Source organism: Stegostoma tigrinum, chromosome 32 (genome assembly GCF_030684315.1).
Source record: "Stegostoma tigrinum isolate sSteTig4 chromosome 32, sSteTig4.hap1, whole genome shotgun sequence".
Classification (NCBI taxonomy): Eukaryota; Metazoa; Chordata; class Chondrichthyes; order Orectolobiformes; family Stegostomatidae; genus Stegostoma; species Stegostoma tigrinum.
In genome coordinates, this window is record NC_081385.1 from 15,659,823 (window position 1) to 15,673,933 (window position 14,111).

Genomic DNA, 14,111 nt, shown 5'->3' on the forward strand with positions numbered 1-14,111 from the left:
GTGTGTGTCTGCAATGTGTGTATCACTCACACACACACGCGCGCGCACGTGTGAATCTGTGGAGTGAATTTCTATTTGCATATGCATTTTATTTCATTCAAAAAGCACACAATTTATAGACAGTCAGTCAATATGGTGTGTTATAAATTTCTGACTTTAGAAATAAAACCAGCCTGACTGCAAATTTAAACACAAACAGATTCCAAACGAAGTCTCATACCCAACGTGCATTGTCTGATCTAAACTGTCACCTCTTCTTTACACAGATAAAACCTTTAGTTCTCTCAAATTCATGATTTGAAAGGAATTTGAGGATTTACATATAAATATTGGTTAGTTTGAACCTTCTAACTGATTAAAGGTTTAACAACATCTTAGATTTATTTAATACATCCTCATCAATGGTGTGAGCCTTTGAGCTTTTACTTTAAATTCTGCATCTGATACTACATCTCTCACTAACACATGAAGAAGGACTGAGGCTCTGAAAGCTTGTGTCTTCAAATAGACCTGTTGGACTATAACCTGGTGTTGTGTGATTTCTGACCTTGTCCACCCCAGTCCAACACAAATACCTCCACATTGTGGCATTAAAAGCAAAGGGGATGCATTTGAGGTTTTACTGAAGATGGAAGAAACTTGGGCATTATGTCAGAAGGGATTTAAATTGCTTACACACAAATTTCCTCAACGTTTTGAATTGGTTTTCCTTGCTGAGCTCACTCCATTCCTGCACTGAACAATTTAAGGACGTTTGTACGCATTCTGTGTAGTAAAGTATGCTCCATTCTTTTTGAATAAACAACTACATTTGAAACACAATGATTAATCAGCCAGATCTCTGCACTTTACATGCATTTGACACTGGGTGGAAAGTCCATTACCACATATGGTCTTGTGATGTCACGGGAACCCACGTCGTGTTTTGCACAGAGCGAGGGTACTTTACTAAATACAGTAGCAGAGGAAGAAACCAGACAGTGTACATCTGGTGAAAGATTACCATGACTGTTCCTTCAGTATTGTATTTACTAGCCTTCTTAGGACTGCAAGGTAAGTCAAAATCTTTACTTCTCAAAAGTAAAATGAAAATAATTTTATTTTTAACTATGCTGGAAAACCACAACATAACATGTGTAATGAAACTGAGGAGTGGATGCAGTTAACCAGTATCCTGTTTGTGAATCGTACGCTTGTTACAATGAAAACATTATTTCATTTTAGATGCAAAAGAAGGTTAAATTCAGTGCTACATCGCTAATATTAATAATTTATGAGTTGCACATTTGTATCTATGGTACCTATTGATAATTGAAAGTAGTGTTTCACTCTGATTAATGCCAGCCTAAGTATTCAGCTTATCTGTCAAGAAAATTCTCCACAGAGGGATAAAGTACTTATGCACATTCGCGGAGGGTATGATAAGCTTGCAGAGTGACTAACCCTGCTGTCAAGGAAGTTCAGTATTTAGTCTGTGCTGCATTGGTTAGTACCAGCTGGAGAGGCAACAACAGTGTTGCAACTGGTAGTCATGCCCAAGTTAGGGCTGAGAAAAATCAGCAAAGTATAATTGTCATTCTCAATAGCTAGTCAATAAAGTAAAAACCAAACAAACTGTGGATTCTGTAAATCAGAAACAAAAACAGAAATTACGGGAAAAGCTCACCAGGTCTGAAGAAGGATTACACGACCCAAAAGCAATAACTTTGTTTCCTCTTCACAGATACTACCTGCTGAGTTTTTCTAGAAATGTCTGTTTTGGTTCTAAACTAACCACATGTGGGCACATCAGGTGAGCACAGGATCAAGCACAGGTTCAGATATATCCCTCCCATTAAAAAATATTCCACTGTCTCTCAGGATCAGAGCTCACGGTGCAATATTGGTTTCTTGAGCGAGGTTACCAAACTCGCCAATTTAATCGTGGAACAGCATCCCAGGATGAATGAACACTTTTGCGAAAAGACTAGAAAAATAGTTAAGTTTAAAACCTAATGATGCTCCTCATGTAGCATTGATAGACACTGAATTTGTGAGCATTTTTATTTTCAACTGTGACATTGTTTCCACCAGGTATTTTCAAAACACAAGTCTTGTTTGCCTTCAGTGATTGGCATTAATCTGTGCATATTGTGGAAACATTATTATTGTTATTATTCCCAACCAGTTCAGAAAACTGAGAGGATGAGGCAGAATCATTGAGTATACTGTAACATTTTCTAAATTATGGTAATAATTCAAGTCGCAGCTCAGTAACTTTGATTGTTGTATTTTTAAAGATACTGTAAAAGTAATCTATATCAAACACCTAATATATTTTGTAATTCCTGCATATACCATGTTTCCTTCCTGTAGCATCTTTCTGATCACATTTTCCTCAACATGCTCTTCCAACTGAACTTGTCTTCTAGTGCATTGAAAAGATAAATGCAGCTGCCTCTCATGGTATATCAATTGAGTATTTCCAGTATATATACTAGGGTTCTACGACAGAATTTGTTTTTAAAAACACAATCTGTTTGGAATTGTTGTGACACAGATCATTGGCAGGCCCCAGACGTGGACTTGAACCCTGAGTTTTTGACCTAGTAGTAGGAACCTTCCCACTGCAATACAAATGCCCTCTCTTGTCGGTGTTAAATTAGCCTAATTATTAGATATACTATTATTGTGCTCAACACTCTTGAATCCTAATCAAAACAATTAAATGTAATTCTTTGAAACATCAGCTTTCCTGCTCCTCTGGTGCTGCTGGGCATGCTGTATTCATCCAGCTCTACAGCTTGTTATCTCAGATTCTCTAGCATCTGCAGTTCCTACTATCTCTGAAACAAATAGAATTATTATCTTTGATTAATGTTCTGCAGTGCCTAAGATAATGTATGAATTGCAGGTGAGCTGTCATGTCCCCTCATATTTAAACAGTCTTTTGATACTCACTGTCAAAGCTTACACAAGAAAAAGAACCATGGTCCTGATGTCTGAGTGGAATCAGCCAATGAAGCACTTGTTGCCACTGTTATACTGCAGGAACTCTGCTGAACAATTTATACACCGCAAGATTCCAGAAACAGTAATGAGATAAATCTGTTCTGTTGATGTAGATTGAAGGATAAATATGTACCAGAACAGCTGAAAGAATTCCACTGCTGTTCTTCAAATTGTGGCTTCAGACCTTATATATGTGCCTGACAACATTCAGTACTGCACTGAAGATACAGATTAGGTGCATATTATCTCTGTAGTGTTTGAATTCAGGATGTTGTGAGAGTGCTACGTACTACCTCTGTTGACACAAAATGTTAAGAAATACAACAAGGGAAAAAAGTTTGCTCTTTCAAAAGTGGGGATAGATCCCACAACTGGGTTTACTAACAGATTAAAATGCTCAACAGGTGAATCCCAGGAGAAGAGCAAAAACGGAAGTTAACAAATTGAGAAAAAAAGATAATCAGACGTGCTATATAATGGATGTTCAATTTGCTATCCCCTGTTAATGTGCAGTTGAAGTTGAATTTCACTCACTAAGGCCTAACAGAATGAACTGGTATTAATCTGCTGAACAATTGCTATAAATACAAGGACTTAAAGGAATGAGACCATAAAGTGCACAAATAATAAAAAAGTATCAATGTAATGTGTTTATATCCATAAATGAGGCAATATTTATAAACAGTACAATTTACATAAAAATAACTATAATTACCAAAACTGTGAACTGAAGAATCAACTTGAATAAAAAATGATTTGTTTAATTAAAAATATTAATCAGGACATAGTATATCAGTAAATCATGACTGGTTTCCATGAAGTAACAACATATACCACTATTCCCTGGACATTCAACTGCGAGTGTCGAAAGTGAAATGGATAAACAGGCGGTACTGAAGCCCTAACTTTGATTTCTATCACTGAATGAACTAAAAACATTTGCATGTGATGTCTCCCAGGTCAGAAAAGCTTTTTAACACTGATTTTCCTTTTATTATTTTACTTTGAAATTGGTAAACTTTAAATTAAATATGGAGATTTTGTGGAAATGACTGATGGTTGTAAATAATTTCACAAAGTTTATTTAAATGCATTATTCATAATTTATGCACTAGTACATAACAACCTAACAAACCTTCATAGGTCCCATGTCTTTTCTTAAACATAAGTATTTAACAATGCCATTAATACTGTTGCTAAATGCTATCATTTTGGTGTAAGGACAACATAAAATAGTAATATATTTACAACAGCAAATCATTTCTGTGCCAGTGATTTACTATAGTCATAGAGGTCATAAAGCTTCTAACATGATGCTGACACGAATTGCAATAATTTATTAGAGTACTTTAAATTTTAGATATTTACTACAATTTTACTACAAACTGTGACAAACTAGATGTTATCTGCTGAAACAAAAATAGTCAATTCAAGTTTTATTATAGAATTTCTCATATCTAGATTTTGATTCTTATCTTGTGACAATTCATGTTTTGCTATGTCTATTCACATTAGTGCAAGAAAGTATGACAGGAAGAGAGGATACAGCAATCATTTTTACTTCCCTTCTTGGAACAGGAAGTAATCTCACCACACCTGTTAAATTGCTCACTCTCACCTATTCAATTATCAATTTTGCTGTATCCCTCCTTACAAAAATAACGTATTTCTAAATTGGAAGAATATTTTGAACGGCTCTGCCTCAAATTTATAGTATGAAATTCAAACGCATTCTAACACAAGAATCTGTTAATGGCTGTAGGATTTAAATACTCGCCACACAGGAAGTTAGTGTCAAATTCGAAAGTGAACCAGCTAAATTCTGAGAAGAAAATATGGTCAGTTTTGTGATGATCACACTTACATCCAGCTTTCTAAATTTTCTCATGCATTTCCCAAACAGTGAAAAGCAATGGTTGTTAACACTCAAACAATTTGTGCACAAGTTCCCAGAGCAGGAATAGATCATACAGCTGGTTCGTGTGTTTCTGATAGTGCTAGTTTTAAATCTAGTTCAAAGTATGTCTCAGTTATAATTTGCACAGTGTTAAAATCAAAGAAGTTTAAATCTGCCTTCCAGTGAGACCAAAATAGAAAAATAATGACACCCTAAAAATTCACTAATTAATTTTGATTAATAGAGACATCCTCTTGCAGCAATTTATTTTTCATTAATGGGCCTCAGCTGTAACCCAGAAACACCAAATATGCACTGCAAACAGCTGTGTGGTGTAGATTAATACAACTGAACTGAAAACTAGGAGGAAAGGCTGATGGCAGTCTTCAGTTCATCAGCAAAGACTTCAGATTTCAATCCAAAACCATCTATCTTTCCTTCATATTGTCAAGATTTTGGTAAATTTTATGCACCTGACCCATATTTGAGTAGTGGCCTTGATTCTATTTCTGCACAGTTGAATTCATCCAGAAAATATGAACAAACACAATGACTCAAATCCCCCAGCATGTATCTGGTTTTGGGGGATTTGAAAATTGGAGTTATGTTGAGAAGTCATAAAGTTGCATAATATTTTCAATTAATTACTGGCAAGTTGATGAACTCAGGACACGTTTTTCGAACATGGGATTGGGACAGCATAGCTTTTACAGAAACTTGACTAAGGAATGGATAGGATTGGCAGCTCAATGTTCTAGGTTTCAGCTGCTTTGGGATGGATAGAAAAGGAAGTAGAAGAGGAGGGGGGGGTGCGTGACGGTTTTGATTAAAGAAAATATTACTGCTGTAACTAGAGAAGATATTTGTAAAAGAATGGCCCAGTGAAAATATATTGGTTGAAATTAGAAATAGGAAAGAATGATCACCTTGAAGGGATTGCACTATAGGCCCCACAATATCAGAGAGTAATTAAGAAAGAACCATATAGAGAGCTCTCAGATACATGTAAGAATACTTATTTATAATAGCAAGTTTTTTTTAATTTTTCAAACATTGATTGAGACTATCATAGCGTTAAAGGTTTGGATGGTGAAGTTTTTGTTAAATGTATTCAAGAAATTTTTCTTTATCAATATGTAAGTGTTCCTACTAGACAAGGAGCAAAATTCAACCTTCTTTTGGCTAATAAGGCAGGGCAAGCAACTAAATGATAGTAGGAGAACATTTTGAGTCTAGTGATCATAACTCTATTTGGTTTAAAATAGTTGTGGAAAAGGATAAGCCTTACATAAAAATTAAAGCTTTTAATTGGCATAAGACACATTTTAATGGTATGAGACCAGAACTTTCAAAAGTTGACTGGAGTAGACTTTTCGTAGGTAAAGGGATGACTGATAATTAGGAGGCTTTCAAAAGTGTGATAATGAGAGTTCAGAGGTATTCAGATTAAAGGGTAAGGTTGGTGGGATGAGAGAAAAATAGATGAATAAAGATGTTGAGGTTCTAGTCAAGGATAAAAAAGAATCATGTGTTAGATATAGACAACAGGGTGGTGCATTTTGGTACAATTTAAAAAAGGGCAGGACTTATACAATAAAAGTAGGGCCTTGGATAATATTGTAGAACAGAGAGACCTTGGAGTTCAGGTACATAATTCTCTGAGTCACATGTAGACAGGGTGGTTAAGAAGGCATTTAACATGTTTACCTTCCTTGCTCAGATTTTTGAGTTTGGAGTTGGGACATCAAGTTGAGGCTTACAGGACATTGGTGATGCCTCTTCTGGAGCACTGAGTCTTTTTGGTTGCCCTGCTATAGGAAGGATATTATTAAGTTACAGAGGGTTCAAAAAAGATTTACTAGGATGTTTCCAGGAATGGAGGGTTTGAGTTATAAGGAGAGGCTGGATAGGCTGGGACGTTTTTCACTGGAACATAGGAGATTGAGGAGTGATCTTATACTGGTTTAAAAAATGATGAGAGCTATAGATAAGGTGAATAACAGGTGTTTTTTTTCCCTGGGCTGGGTGATTTTGAGAGTAAGGGGCATAATTTTAAGGTGAGAGGAGAAAGATTTAAAAAAGACATGAGGAGCAATTTTTTTAACACAGAGTGGTTCGTGTGTGGAATGATGGTGGATGTGGATACGGTTACAATGTTTGAAAGACATTTAGATAAGCACATGAATAGGAAATGTTTGGAGGGATATGGCACAAGCATCGTCAGATGGGATTAGTTTCACTTGGCATTATGGTCAGCATGGCCTGGTTGGACCAAAGTGGTTGTTTCAAGCTATATGACCCTATGACTTTAAGTAATTTCCTCCCACTTCTCAATTCATGAGACCGTTCTTTGGGTCATTTTCATGTGACTACATTTGGGATATGATTGGCCATCTGACGGTACAAAGATCATGTCTCATCCAGTGATATTAATGGGCAGTTGGCTTCTGTCCTATACTGTCTCTAAGCAATTGCGAAATGTTTGCAAACTTACATAAAGAAATTTATCAGGATACTGTGTGATCATATTGCTCCATTTCCTAGAGGAAACTGTCCCTGACAATAAAACCACTATTTGGGATAAAGATGTTAATTCTTATATCGCAAATGTGTTTAAAGAGTAATAAATGTTGCTTCAGTGAATTTGGATATTTGTAACTTGAGTTTTGCCTATCAGTTGTCCTCTACTGAAGTTACAGTATGACTTGTGGTTAAACCAACATCATTGACACACTTGTCTTCAACTCAGCGTGAATCATTGCAAAATGAAAATAGTCTGCCTCCTGATGTGTTTAAAATAGAAAAGTGAATAATAGAAAGGTTATAGATGACATAGCTTTACAAGCTTGTTGAATAGCATCTAAATAACTTTCCAGAGGGGGCTTTTTAAGTGTCAGTAATGATTCACATCTTCTTGCAATTGCCTTTACACTAGAAAGGCCACTGTGGTCAGTGATGTAGGAAGGTTGGGTAGGACGGGGGATTGGGAACATTACAGTGACTTTATTTTAGAAAGTATCAAAGTTTAAACTTTGAATCCTTGAATTATTTTACATTTCTTTTCCTTTCCATGTTTTGTCATGTTGGTTAAGACCTTATAAAACCAAAGTTTTTCTTAAATGTCTTTTTCTTTTGGTTTTGCAGACGAGAGAACTGTTGGAAAGTCACAGTTTACACACTGGTCATTTTACAAACTTTCCACACATGTGATCTCTGCTATACTTGTATGACCATAAACAGGCAGTCTTTTTCTCTCACTTCCTTTCAACAAGTTCCACAGTTTGTATTTCAGTTGGCAAATTGTAAGTTCTGTCATCTGCCTTCACTGAATTTTGGTACTTCACAAAAACCTGGGAAAGCACAATTTGAGATGTCCAAAATACCCAATAAGAGCCTTCAAATAGATTATTTCTCAAATGGAACAAAAGGCATAAATTCACCAAAAATTTAATTTTCCAGAAAAATGTTCAAATCCTTTCTTGCCTGTTAATTGTGCAACTAATTGCAGATACAATAACTGTGTTATTTTCCCAATGGTTTAATTGTGTAGGTAAGTAGGGCTCCTAGATCAATTCTCTGTTCAGCTGTTTACATACTGGAGGGCTCTAAGTTTCCTTACCTGGGTCCAGGGAATTAATTCATTTTTCCTTCGTTTTTTTCTTGGGATGTAGGCATTATATTTTGTCCTTGGACTGAGTGGGTTATTCAGCCACATCAGAGGGCAGTGAGTCTGGAGTTACACATAGGCAGGATCAGGTAAAGACAGCAGATTTCTTCTCTTAAAGGACATTAGTGACAAGCTGGGGTTTATAGCATTTATATAGCTGTCATGGTCAGCATTACTGAAAGTAACTTTTGATCGCACATTTTGTTAAAACAAATTTTTAGGGAGTGATTTGAGCTGATGTCCCCAGAATGTCAGTCTATTTTTCTTGATTACAAGCCCAATGGCATTACCATTACACAACCATTGCCCTATGGTGAGTGTTACCTGTAAAATTAAATCAGTGTCATTCATATAGAATGACCAGTTGGGAAGTATGTGATACAATGGGTTCAAGACAGCACAGGAAATCATTGGGTAAAAGTTGAAAAACTGTAGTGATGCAAATGCAATGTGAATCTGCATGTTACCTAGCATCTCCACATAGCATACAGTTGTTGAACAGCCTGCCTTGAAATTTTTACCTAGACCCAGCTATTGTTACCGTCAGGGTAGAATGTCTCCATGTTTCACTTACAGATAAAGAACATTAATATATGCCTATCATAATCTCTTTGGAGCCTGAAAGGGACAAACTATGATTTTCATCATTCTGGTGACAAACCAATGTTCAGAATTACCTCAGGTACTTCAGAAAAAAACGTTATTGAGCACATTTTGCAATCCTTCATTATGTGAGGATTTACTGAATGTTGATGGAAGTTCCATGGTTAGAATGCACAGGGGAAATTACCATGTTCTGTACATGTGGTAAAATCAAAAATAGCTGTCCTTTAACAATAGTTGTAAGTGTGAAAGGGATATTACCAATAATAACTTATGGTTCTAAGCCAGGAATTCTTCAAATCATGATTAATTCAAAAATAGCTCAGTGATTCGAAGATTTATACAGAGATGGAATTTTATCTTTTGGCAGAATACATTATACAGGAATGTTATGTTTCAGCAATGCACATTCAACCATTTAAAATGCACAATATTAAATCAACTGTTCGCTTTCATTTCTATGCAGCTCAATACTTTTGAAAATCTTCAGAGAACTTTCTTATACACAGACAATTGTACCACCTTGATTAGATTGCTGGCCCACGAGGCTTTTTAAAGTATATTGGAAGAATCAGTTGTGAGTTTGAAACATTACATTTCCAGTGAAATGCATGTAATTCAAGTGCTTGTTTGAAATAAAATATTTTCCTCTTTCAGCAAGCTCAGCTACCCTGAAAAGAGAAAACATCACTGTACTCGAAGGGGAATCGATAGTTCTCAATTGTACAATGGATAGAATTGAGAATTCATCTATTGAGTGGTCAAATCCAAAGTGGCACGTTATATACTTTAACGATATCCGAGGTAAGCAAAAGTGTAATTATTCAGAAAAGCATGAGTAGGCTATTCAGCCCCTTGAGCCGATTCCACTATTTATCTGGATCATGGCTTAATGGTACCTATCCATTTATATCCTTGTCTTTCAAAAATCCATCAACTTCTGCCTTGAAGCAAAATTTCACCCTTTTGACGATACATTTCACAAGATTCTACACCGTAGAGGAACCTATTGAGAGACATCTTTATCAAAGGCTTTCTGAACGTCCAGGTGGACAATGACTTTACTGGGTTAACATTATATGTTAATTCAAAGAATCTATCAAATTTATGCAATAAGTATTTATTTTCCAAAAAGCAGCCTGGGTATCCAGCTGGTTACCTCTCTGACTAAGTTATCATGAGTACCATATCTAATAATTTCTCTCAGCATTTTACTCTTTATGCAATTAAACCACAGTTCTGAATTTCACTGAAAGATTTACAAAGACTGTTCTACTAAAATAGAAGAATTGGATAAACTGGAGTTCATTTCACCAAAGCAGAGAGAGAAATGTTAAAGATTACAAAGGATTTTGATAAAGTAGATCGGGAAAAAAGAGTACTTCATCAGTGAATAAAAGTCGCATCCCTAAACCAGCCCAATTCGTCCCCTCCCCCCACTTCACCACACAACCAGCCCAGCTCTTCCCCTCCACCCACTGCATCCCAAAACCAGTCCAACCTGTCTCTGCCTCCCTAACCTGTTCTTCCTCTCACCCATCCCTTCCTCCCACCCCAAGCCACACCCCCATCTCCTACCTACTAATCCCATCCCACTTCCTTGGCCTGTCCGTCTTCCCTGGACTGACCTATCCTCTCCCTATCTCCCCACCTATACTCTCTCCACCTATCTTCTTTTCTCTCCATCTTTGGTCTGCCTCCCCCTCTCTCCCTGTTTATTCCAGAACCCTCACCCCATCCCCCTCTCTGATGAAGGGTCTAGGCCCGAACGTCAGCTTTTGTGCTCCTGAGATGCTGCTTGGCCTGCTGTGTTCATCCAGTCTCACATTTTATTATCTTAACAAAACAATGGAGTTTGGTTTTAACACAGAAGATAATTGGACATGAACCTATGTAATAGAGCAAGCCTTAGGACTGAAATGTACAGAGAATAAGGAATTTCAGAGTTCAGTCCTTGGTCTGTACTGAATTTATTGATGAAATTACCCTAACACTAAATGCCAGCATTTAAATTGCATCTTTAATTAGCCAAGCATAACAAGGCAGAAGTACTCTCAGATGCAAGTCAACACCAGACCACATTTGGGATATATTAGTGCTAGTGACCATATATTTGACAAAAGACAGAGGGTTTGAAGGCAAGATCATGTGGAAGTGTTTCTCAAGTTACATTAGATATTTGTGTGGTGCGACCACTACTTTAGCTTGCAGACTTTGCACAGAGGCAGTGAATGCAGTGGTTTGATTAAGCTGTTCCTGTGACAGACTGAGAAACAAATGCCTGAACTGTACAGACTTGGCTGTAGTCTGAAACACTTTAGTGTTTCTAGATGTAGTTAAATGATTATCGACTTAACCCTTTATACCTTAATCACTATTTCCCCTTTATTTGTTACTAGTGTCTTCTCCTTTGTACTGCAAACTAACGGTAAGGAAATTTAGCAATGAAGTTTATATTTAACAAGAGGCATGAATATAAACCAGATATTGTTGATATTTATTTTTAAAACATACAAACATTTAAATTGATCTTTTAAGTTTTCAAGAAGATTTGCAGCTGGGATTGTGGATGAGGTTATAGACATTCTCTTTGAGCCAGTGGGTTTGGTTGCAGGCGTTTTGTCACCCTGCTAGGTAACATCATCAGTGTGCCTCCGGTGAAGCGTCAGTGTTCTGTCCAGCTTATTATTTATATGCCTCAGTTTGCTGGTGTGGTTGTTAGTACTTCTGGCTTTGTTTCTCAGTGGTTTGTGTACTGGGTCTAATTCAATGTGTTTGTTGTTGGAGTTCCTATTGGAATACCCAGCCTTCAGTTCTTTTGCATGTCTCTGTTTGGCTCACACGATTATGAATGTTTTGTCCCAGTCAAATCTGTGTCCCTCGTTGTCCATGTGTGGTGAGACAAGTGAGAATTGGTCACGCCTCTTGGTGGCTGGTTGGTGTTTGTGTATCTGTATTGTCGATTTTCTTTCAGTGTGGCCTGTGTAGTGTTTCTCTCAGTCCTTGCATTTTGTATATTACCCCAGTTTTGCCAGTTTTGGTTAAAGGATCCCATACCAAAACCGACAAAACCAGTGAAATAAACAAAATACCATGAAACACAAAATAGACCAAACCAGAAGAAAACTGACAATATGGATACATGAACACCAACTAGTCACCAAGGGACATAACCAATTTACACTCGTCTCAATGCACATGGACAATGGGGGGCACAACATTGACTAGGCAAACACATCCATAATCACACAAGCCAAACAGAGATACACCAGAGAATTCATGGAGGCCTGGTATTCCAATTGGAACTCCATCAACAAACACACTGAATTAGACCCTGTGTACAACCCATTAAGAAACAGAATTGGAAGTAATACCAACCATCCCAGCAAACTGAGGCATATAAATTACAAGCGGGGCAGAAGACCGACGCTTCACTGAAGGTGCACTGACGTTGTAACCTAACAGAGCGACAAAACGTGTAAAACCAAACCGACCGGCTAGGTGAGCATGTCTACAACCTTATTTAAATTGATCATTTTAGAATCAAATACTGGTCTGAACCTAGATCATCGGGACCAACATGGGCTTTCCTGTTCTCGCAATGTTTCTTTATCTATCTCAGTTGTGATCCATTAAAAGAGAGTAGTAACTTGAATTCACGTTGCTACCATTAAAAAATGACCAAGTCAGACTATTTAGAAGTCACTTTCTTACTAATATTACACAGAGTATACCGTCAGTAAGGTTTTTTGACTTTAAAATACCATTAAAATGAATGACAATAATTCCATCTGAATGTTTATAGATAATGTTCAAAGTATTGGCAAGATATGCTAAACTATTTTCTTCATTAATTGCCATGAGAAAAAAACAGAAAATGCTAGAAATACTTAACAGGTCATTCCAACATTTTTCAAGGGAACAGATCAATTTATTTTCAGAAGTTGACCCTTCATTGTTCTAATAAAGGTTATTTATCTGAAATGTCACAACTTGACTTCTCTCTCTACTGATGTTGACTAGGCTGCTGAATCTTTCCAACATTCATGATTTTCTTCAGACTTCCAGGTTTGTTTCATTATTTGTTGCAAAAATAATAGTTTGCTGATTTCTATATACCACTAATACACAATTTGTGTCTTTCTGTTCCTGTGTACATAATGTTACAACCCAAATCTAGCACCATTTCTAAGTTACCAGATACTAATCAGGAAGCCATTGAATGATGACCAAGGTGGCATAGTGACGACATCACAATTCAAGAGGCCCGGATGAATGTTCTGGACATAAGTTCAAATCCTGACAAAGATATTGGTGGATTTGAAACTTCAATTAATAATTCTGGTTATTATGATAATGATCAACATTTGTGGTAAAAAGAAAGTCTAGAACATTAATTCCTTCTGAGGAAAGAATTTTGCTGTCCATACCAACCATGGCCTACATGTGGCTCCAAATCCACCGCAACGTGATTAATTCTTAACTGACCTCTGAAGTGTTTGAGCAGCCACTCAGTTTAAGGAGCAGTTAGGATGGCCTTGCTGGTAGTGCCTAATGAAAACATCACAAATAAAACTTATATGAGTTGATGTTGAAGTAAGAACAGACCACAAGTAGGAGTGTTTACCAGCATGCAGCAAAGTTACACATTTAGTAAAATAGATGATCATCAACTATTTTAATCCGGATTATATTTTTTCTTTATTTATTCATGGGACGTGGGCATCACTGGCTGTGTCGGCATTTATTGTCCATGCTTGTTGCCCATGAACTGAGTGGCCCGCTACATGATGTTATTACTGGGACAGTTATGTGTCAACTAATTGTTGAGAGCCTGGATTCTGATGTAGGCCAGACCTGATGGCAAGATGGTGTGTTCCTGTGAATAAGGAGAAATATGAACACATGTCACACAAAAGGAATAAATATTTAACAGAAGTACATTTCTTCCTC

At 36.8% G+C, this 14,111-nt stretch overlaps 1 protein-coding gene across 2 annotated transcripts in view; it reads left to right on the forward strand.

Moving 5' to 3' along the window:
* The first annotated feature begins 965 nt into the window (after positions 1-965).
* Positions 966-14,111, forward strand: part of LOC125467034 (cytotoxic and regulatory T-cell molecule) — a 39,351-nt gene continuing 26,205 nt past the window's right edge. For both annotated transcript variants that reach the window (XM_048562366.1, XM_048562367.1), the window contains exons 1-2: positions 966-1,053; positions 9,816-9,962. In XM_048562366.1, coding sequence (XP_048418323.1) covers positions 1,005-1,053; positions 9,816-9,962 — 196 coding nt within the window. In that variant the 5' untranslated portion in view covers positions 966-1,004. The remainder of the gene's footprint in view (positions 1,054-9,815; positions 9,963-14,111) is intronic.